Here is a 9,109-nt window from a genome sequence, read left to right on the forward strand (position 1 = left end):
GTATTGTGTTCTATCTTTCATATGCCATTGTCTTCAGTCAATGATATCATTCTTGTTGTCATCAATCAAATTCTATCTCGACCCTTCTAAGAACATTAGCAATTATTTAATGTTGTATTATAGGTACTTTGGAAAAGTGCTACAGGAAATTTAATTGGTCACAAATAAGAATGAAGGGCAGGTTGAATTTGCTGGTGATAGATCAAAGAAGGGGAGAGGACCCACTTGAAAACAATTTTCTACAGACATTCCAATCTTTCTATAATGGTGATAACTTTGCTATTTCCAGCATCTTTGCAATTTTATACTCTCCCTTGCTTGACTTACCTATAATCCAAGCTTCTAAAGCTTTTGTCATGCAAAAAGATATGTTAAAAAAGTTCTTAGACCATGATTTTTACACCTAAGTAGGATTTTGCTGTTCCTGACGTGCTTTTGGGGTGATCTTAATTTTATTATATCTAGAAGGATTAGTCTGAGAAAAAATTATTTTGTAAGGGCATATTAGTCTCATAACAAGCAATTGATTTCATCTGTGAGATGCCCATTCGTAAATGGATAAAGTTTTCTTTCTAATTAGATCGAATAAAATTCTATTTAATAAATTAAGTATTTTTCACTAACTATTAAAAAAAAAAAAAAAGTGTTTTTTACATGCTGATTTTATAAGTTGAGTTGGATGAAGTTTCCTTCAAGCCAATTTGCAAAAAAAAAAAAAAAAAAAACCTGTGTCCTTTATTAACTCCATCACTGATTTTTTTTTTTCTTCTTTTAAGAAAAGCGGATCTACGGGTAAATTGACTTATAATTACGAAGAAAAAAAAATTATAATTTATAACATTACTCTTTAATGGCAACTCAACATGCATATCAAAACACCAAAATAAAAATTAAAAAATAAAAAATAAAATTGTAGCCGTTTATCTCATTAGTACAAGTGATGTTGATTACCAGAGATTGTGGTAAGGAACAAAGGCGTGATGGCAGGCTTGGCAGCAGCCAGCAAGGGTGCACTATATCCAATCAAGGAATAAATTGAAAAGGAAAAAAAAAAAATCATGGAATAAATTAGGAATTTAATTTTGAAGGGAGTACTATACTGAATTTATTTTTTAAAGGAACCATCACTAAAAAAAAAAAAAAAAAAATTAAAAATTAAAAATAATCAAAATTAAGTTTCAATGGTGTGAAAAAAGTCCTCCAAAGAGTGTTCTTAAAGTTAATTGGAATACGACAATAGATAAACATATAAGAATTGGCATCGTAGCGAGAGACTATGGAGAAATTGTGTTTGTAGTGGGGGGTTCTAACAAACCAACCTGTACACTGCAAAATTCAAATAATTGGCGTTGCGAAGAATTATTCTTGAAGGAGATGCGATTTCGGATAATAATAGAATAGTTTTGGACAAATTGGAGAGAATATTAGAGGTGTTTTAAATACTTGGAAAAATAGGAAAAAAAAAATATGCACCAAAAAAAAAAAAGGTGGGGGAGGGTAATGATAGAGCTCATAGTATAATAAAATAGAAGAACATAAGGTTGTTGATCAGATATGGATAAAGCAGACACCTAACTGTATTGTTGATAGTGTAATATATATAATTTTCGAGCTTTTAAATTATAAATAAAGTTTAAAATATTTATTAAAAAAAATAAAAAAAGAATAAAGTAAGGGCCGGCGGATACGCAGATCTTGGTGGACGGTGAAGATTGCATCATGCGTGTCTGCTGAACTTTTAATTATTGTAGGCCTTATTATCTACTCCTGTAATTTGAATGATAATTATAGCTGAGAGCCTGAGATCACGGAAAATCTTTCTCGCAGAGAGTTGGTCCCTGTCTTAATTATTTGTCTAATCCCTCCACCGCCCAAACCGTCATAACCATTTACTTGTTATTACTTGTTTATTAATCACATGCATGTTGGAAATCTTGGTGACAATTCTTTTGCTTTCTGATTTGGCCACCCCCTCCCCCACCCCCCCCCCCCCCCCCCTCTCTCTCTCTCTCTCTCCAAATGGGGCACTTTTCTTCGATCCACCCACTCCTTCGCTTCTATTTACCAATCATTTAGCATAGGAAAAATCAAACCTTTCACTAAATTCATTTCCAAAACTGCTGTAACAAATTGAATTGAATACATTTTGACGCTAGAAGCGCTCTGGTTTAAATGAAATTTTTTTGGCTCGTTTTGGTGTTTTGACCTGTTGTGGGTCGAATTTATATAGTCGCTTCTAATTTTAGGATTTTTTTATGGGCGATGCCTCTTGTATTGTTTTTCAATAAATAATGAAATCTCGCTGAAACTCAGTAGATGTAACCTTTAGTGGTGTACTACATAAATCTCTGTATTTGTGAATGATTGTTTGTGCTTTCTTCTTATTTTTCGGTTTGATAGATTTTTAACATTGAAATTATGTGCAATTATTTGAGGAGTCACTTGTCCAAATAAGTCTTAGCTGTTCAAACACGTGGGCAAATCACAATCACTTACCCCACTCCAAACTCTCAAAATAAAATAAAAAATAAAAAATAAAAGTCTCATTGTAGTTAATTTGTATATGATAAATATTGGAGTGCTCAAATCAAATGTCTTGTCTAATAATTAGAAGGCCATAGCACATGGAATGTAACTTAAACCTGTTTAATTATTTTTAATCAACTACCACCCATGAGGCAGCATCCTGACCAGGACAAAGTTGTTTGAATTTAAATGATATTTACATCCAACCAAGTGGGATTACCAAAATAATCGGTGGAGGGAAACAAGGGGAAGCTCAAAAGAATCACCATAATAATATCTTTCCTAATTGCAACTGGATCCATCCATCCTCTTCTGGTTTTGTGCTAGCTACAGCATACACTTAGTGGCCAACTTGCTTTAGGATTTTTTAGTAGAAAAAGCATAAATAGCTTATATGCCATGAGGATTACCTTAAATTAGAGTTCCTTGGATTGAGATATGTTGAAAAAACATACAAGGTTGGGAAAGTTGGACCAAGTCAAGATAAAGTTCGTGCAAGTTTAGAATTTGACCTATGAAACCGGCCAAAAAAAAAAAAATGAAAACCTTGTAATCCAAACTCTTCTAAGTAAAAGATTAATTATGGAAAAAGACATTAAGCTAAGGAATTAAGACTTTGTTTTGCTTGAGTATCTCCAACAGTGTAGCTAAAAATGAGTTATTAGCTACATTTAGCTATTTTTGTCTTTTTTTTTTACTCCAACAGAATAGCTTTATATTAGCTATTATACCTTAACTGCTACCGTGAATAGCAATTTATAGCTATTCATTGTGATACACTAGATTTAATATAATATTATTTAATATTATTTCTAAATATAGTATTATTTCCAATATTGCTTTTTCTTTGTTTTGAGTATTCCATCTCCTCATTTTCCTAATGTTGACGGGTTAGTCTCAATCGATTGTTAGAAAGAAGTAAATGAAGAAAGAAAGAAGATGACGCAAAAAAGAAAGACAAAGTTTGCACTCTAGAAAGACTCTCGAAAGAGCTCGAGGGGAGAGAGAGGCACGAGGCTTTGGAGGAGTGGTTTTTTCGGTTTATTAGTTTTTCTTCGTGTATCTTATTAACCGAAAAATTAAGCAATAAAATTTGACCGATAAAACGAATAATTTAATACTGATGTGAATATATATCACCACAGCAGCACTTAAAGAAAGTATATTATGGCATAATATTCACAGGTGGTATATATTATTAACACTCTTTTTTTTTTCTTTTAGTTTTTTATGCATATTTTTCTCTTTTTTATATTGTAGAGTATGAATAGAGAGAGAGAGAGAGTGTGTGGAGGTGGGGGTTGGTAAAGAAGAGGACGAGGAGTTTGGTAAAAAGAAAATAGACAAAAAAGCATGACCATTAAATATTATAATGTGAAAATAGAGCAATTGGGGCTAATTATTATTATTTTATTATTTTTTTAAAAATAAAAAAATAATCATTTTTAAAAATTAAAATTATTGAAAAGTTAAACAGGAAAAAAATAAAAAAAATAAAAACACAAAAAAGATATTACTTTGAAATGTTTATTTATTTACAAATAATAATCATTTATACCAAAAAAAAAAAAGTAAAAATGTATTACTCGAAACATTTGACTTTGAAACGCTATGCCGAAGCAGTAAGTAATTATCACTAAAGTATTTACTTATCCTTTTAACGACGAATGAGTGGTTAACAATCTAAAACTGAAAGACGACGCAAGCTTTTTACACAATCTAACCCAAAGATTCTTTACCACCCCACTTGTTTCTTTTGTACGGGCTTTACGATTTTGCCTCATTGACCCACGTTCATGTGATGCCCAATACATCTTGAGACACTTTTTCAAGTACTGTTTCTTCCACATGCACCCCACGCTGAGGCTGAGCCCTGGATGCGCACTTTTTGGACAAAAAATGATTTTTTTTTTTTTTTTTCACACGTCCGTTTAAGGGAATGAGAGAGATTCGAACTAGTGATCTCCGCTTCATTAAGCGTAATCTGAGTTGATTGAGTTACCTTTTAACGACAAAAAATGATTATTTGATTAAATATAGTAATATTAATTGAATTTTCTAAAAAAAATGATTATTTCAGTATAAGATATAAGATATTTAGCAATTGGCATTTCCAAAATGAAGAGGAAAAATGACAAAGAGCATGTTAGCATGAATACAATACATGAGCATTAATATTCGAGAGAGCTATGGTCCCTTATTATAAGCACATATGGCCTCGATCAGACCCAAAATCTTCCACTCTTCAGGCACAGCGTTATTTTGGTACCACTCATCACACGCTAACATTACAACCACCACACGCTACCAACCTGTCCTCTCTTCCCTATCCCCGCCCCACGTAAACCCCCTTCTCTCCCTCTCCCTCTCCCTCTCCCTCTCCCTTATATATTCCCTCGAACCCTCTCTCTTCCTCTTCACACCCTCACCATCTCTCTCTCTCTGATTGCTCTCAAAGAGAGGAAACAAAACTGGAAATCCGATAACTAAAAGTGAGGATATGGGGTTACAGAGCCAGCTGAACGACGTGTCATCGGATTCGATCCCACTACTACTTGTGGCGCTTTTCGCCAACTGCGTCGCCTACCTCCGCTCCTTGCTATTCGGCCTTCTCCACTCGCTGGGCCTGTCCAGATTCGACCCGAACCGCGTCGACGACGGTCTATTGAGCGCAGTCGGGTCGGGCCTGGCTGGCCTCATCGCCTTGGCGGATCAGCTCAATAACAACCAGGCGTTTTCATACGAGTATGCCGCTGCCGAGGATGGTGCTGGGCCGACCACGGACCCGATGGACCGGCCCATCTGCGTCGTCTGCAGAAACGCGATGAGAGACGGGGACCACGTGCGCAGGCTGCCCTGCCGCCACGTCTTCCACAAGGAGTGCTTCGATGGCTGGCTTGACCACCTCAAGTTTAATTGCCCTCTGTGTCGGTCGCCCCTGGTTTCTGACGAGCGCGTGGCTCTTGCGCACCGGCGCGTGGGCGCTGACCTCATCTCGTGGTTCTCTTTGCGGTGATGATGCCTGGTAAACACCGACTAGGAAAGTCCGATAGTGATGATAATGATGATGATAACGATGCCACCTCTGATTAATTATGACGATAAATGGTGTTTTTTTTTTTTTTCTTCTTTGAAAATTAAAACTTTAGAGTATTATTTTGGAGGGTCGGTGGCAGTTTTGAACGTGGATTGCCTTTTTGTTTTTCTTTTGGTGTTTTTTGAAGAGCTCTGGAGGGTTCTTTTTAACTGCTGTACATTTTCCACGTTTTTAGTGGTTATAATAAGGATGGGCTTCGCTCGCTCTGTAATTCCACTTCTACTACTACTACTAGAATATGTTTGTTGTTTGGAGTTACTTTTCTTTCCTACTTTTCCCAAAAGAAAGAAAGTGGGTATTTTCCCTCTTGTGCTTTCGGGAAGCTGTTGGTCTTTCCTCCTCTTCTTTCTTCTTCGGATTACGACAGTGCCTTTTCTACTTTAACTTCTGTCAAGCGGTCGTTAAAGTTTCTTGGCGGAAGTTGTTTTGCCTTATTTATTATTATTATTATTTTTTTTCTTCTAAAATCGCTTTATATGGCTCTCTTTTTTTTTTTTTTTTTTTTTTTAGGCGAACACTCATTTGCCCTAAATTTTAGGTTTTGTGTATATTTTTAGGGTTAATAACTTTTTTGATATTTGGATATTAATGTTTTTATTTTTTTTCCTCTAGGTTTTAAAAAAAACACAAATTTAGTTATCCAAATTTTGAAAAAGACCGAATCACCACTTACCACCTTCAGTTTGACCTTAGGAGTGACCCTTGGCTTAGCCACCCACAAGGCCATTGGGGATGGCTCGGCCACCCCTAGACCGGCTTTGGGGGTGGCTCTAAGGTCAAACTGAGGGTGGTTCGGCAACCCCATAGATTTTTTTAAACTGGAGGTGGTGATTCGGTCTTTTTCAAAATTTGAGGTACGAGTTTTGTCATGTTTTCAAACCTAGGGAGAAAATTAAAAAACCTAAAAATCGAGGTACTAAAAAAGTTATTAACCTATATTTTTATATTGTGGTTTTTTGTTTTTGGGTTGATATTGAGAAGCTCTCTATTTTTTTTTTTTATTTTATCCATTGTACCATTTCCTTATTCAAGTAATTTTTTTTTAAAAAAAAATTAAAAAAAGTGTTATGAAATTATATAAAGATAAAATTTAATGTTTACTTTTTTATTTTAATTATTTGTTATATTTTTGTTTTTTTTAAAAAGAGAGTTGTTTTTAGCTACAATGTGAACAAAAGACCATGTAGCCAAGGAGAGGGATGCCAATGTTATAAATTATTTAATTAATTTATGAATTATCAATTTATAAATAGTTTTGTCGTAAAAAGTTTCCAAATATATTTTCTTCAGTGAACAAGAGCCGCTTATTACCTTGAGAACGAAATTGGTGGAATCACATAATAAGATGACGTACTTATCGAATGGGGGTGTCATAAATAGCCACATTTACTTCTCAATCATGTATACGGATTAGACTAATTAATTTCATGTTTAATAAATTAAAGCTTTGATCCCAACGAGAGTGAAAAAACAGAACAAAATTGTTAGGTCATGTTTGTTGCTCAACATTCCAATCATGGGTTGCCACGTTAATAACTTATGATGTGGGAAAATTGATTCATCATTTTTGTAATTCGTGCAAAATGTGTACAGGTTGTACTTAGATTCATTAAATATCATTTCTAATGTCGGATTAACCAATTAATTGATGTTGTTATGTTCAAATCCAGTTCGGTCCAAGGTCCCTGACGTAACCACGGGCTGTGAGCATCGCCCCCGGTTTTCAAACTTTATCTGGAAAATATATATATATAGGCATAGTTCGATACTTGTTCATGCTTTGGCTTCTCTTATGAAAAACTTTGTCCCTTGTTAGATCAAGGCTATTGTTTAAGGATTTGGCTAAAGGAGGTGTATGAAAATTAACAGTAATTTTTTTCAATGGTAGCTTTTTTAATAAGAAAGAGAGGAAGACAGTAAAATTAAATCATAACTGTTGAAAAAACATCACATAGACAATAGTTTTGTTTATAGTACATAAGCCAAATTCATTGTTAAATAATCGCATACAAGTTCGTACAACTTTGCTACACTCTCCCTCAAACAGAAGAGCTTTTATCAATTTTATGGGCTGCCTAGCTCCAGGATTATTTGTGTGTAATATGAATTTCTTTGTGCTATGAACTGTTGCTCATACTCTCGGACTCTTGTTTGTGCCCGTGCCATCAATCTTTGCCCCCTTAATTTAGAGACCCTCATCCATGCCCACCTTTACCTCTACTTCAAGGACTTTCATTTGTCCTCATGTCATGAACATTTGTTACTTACTTCAAGGAATCTTGACCATGACGATACCGTGCACCTTTGTCCTTACTCTAAAGACCTTTGTCCCTGTCTACGCCACTTCTTTATCATCAACTCAAATACCACTTGTTAGGGAGATTGACGCATTGAAAAGTCTTTTAGTAATACCATAATATAGTACTATATTAGGACATCACTAAACCCAAAGGATTAGATCTATAAATTTGAGTTTAAATATGTTATATTATCTACTCACACTTATGACATATTTTCAATATGGGGCTCAATCTTTTACACTCACGTGTATACTCATTTGTTTACACCTTCTAATACAACAATTTATGTAAAATATAAACTAAGGGAGGATAACAAAAGTAAAGAGAGAAAAAATAGACAATAAATTTTGGGATGGTTCGGCATTAGACTCATGCATTCACCACTATAGAAGAGCTTAAAGCGTCTCTTAGTCACTTGGATTACTTACAATAAGAGCATCTCTTATTTATATGAGAAATAAAGTAATTAAATCTCTAGAATTTGATTATAATTCAACCTAAATGGTAAATTCTAATAAGAAAGTGCTGTCTATCAAATGATAATGCTAGTAATTGCGTTGTTTTTCTTGCCTTCTATTTTTATGAAAACTATGCACTTGTCTTGTGCAAAACTAGAAAAAGTACAAAAGGATATTATGGGAAATCCAAAATTAGAAAAATGAAACTTGAAAGAACGATAGGAGAGTCCAAGGGGCCAAGACAACCTAAAATAGTAGCCATATTATTTGGAAAAAAGGAAAAAGGAAAAAGGAAAAAGAAGAGGTGTACGAGTAATTTGCATATTGTGTTGTCAAAATTTGAAATTATTGGTGGAAGCAACGAGAGTACCAGGGGCATCAAATCATTCATCACCATATGAGTCAAAAACAATTGCCAAGATTGTGATATACGAATGATCCACAACCACATGGGCCCCCTCATATGGCCTCAAGAGAAGTACCCGTCTTTCTCTCTCGCTTTCATCACATGGGCCGATTTCAAAACGTGCAATTTATAAAATATAATATTTAAAAACGCAATGACGCGTTTGCTAAAATTACGGCTCGATCGTTAAAGCCGTGTGTTTTTAAAAATACACCCGTGACATGCGATGTGAAAAAACGTAGATTTTTATTTTTTATTTTTTCAGTTGCACTCCCAAACAAAATACTTTTCGTAATTTTGTTTTAAATATGATATTTTGACC

At 34.5% G+C, this 9,109-nt stretch overlaps 1 protein-coding gene across 1 annotated transcript; it reads left to right on the forward strand.

Annotated features, from left to right (window-relative positions):
• The first annotated feature begins 4,897 nt into the window (after positions 1-4,897).
• RHA2A (RING-H2 finger A2A) lies at positions 4,898-5,845 on the forward strand. Its single transcript, XM_059571953.2, has one exon. The coding sequence runs from the start codon at positions 5,027-5,029 to the stop codon at positions 5,540-5,542; it is 516 nt and encodes a 171-aa protein (XP_059427936.1). The 5' UTR covers positions 4,898-5,026; the 3' UTR covers positions 5,543-5,845.
• The last annotated feature ends 3,264 nt before the right edge of the window (positions 5,846-9,109 follow it).

This window comes from Corylus avellana, chromosome 2, assembly GCF_965113065.1.
Source record: "Corylus avellana chromosome 2, dhCorAvel1.hap1.2, whole genome shotgun sequence".
NCBI classification, from domain to species: domain Eukaryota; kingdom Viridiplantae; phylum Streptophyta; class Magnoliopsida; order Fagales; family Betulaceae; genus Corylus; species Corylus avellana.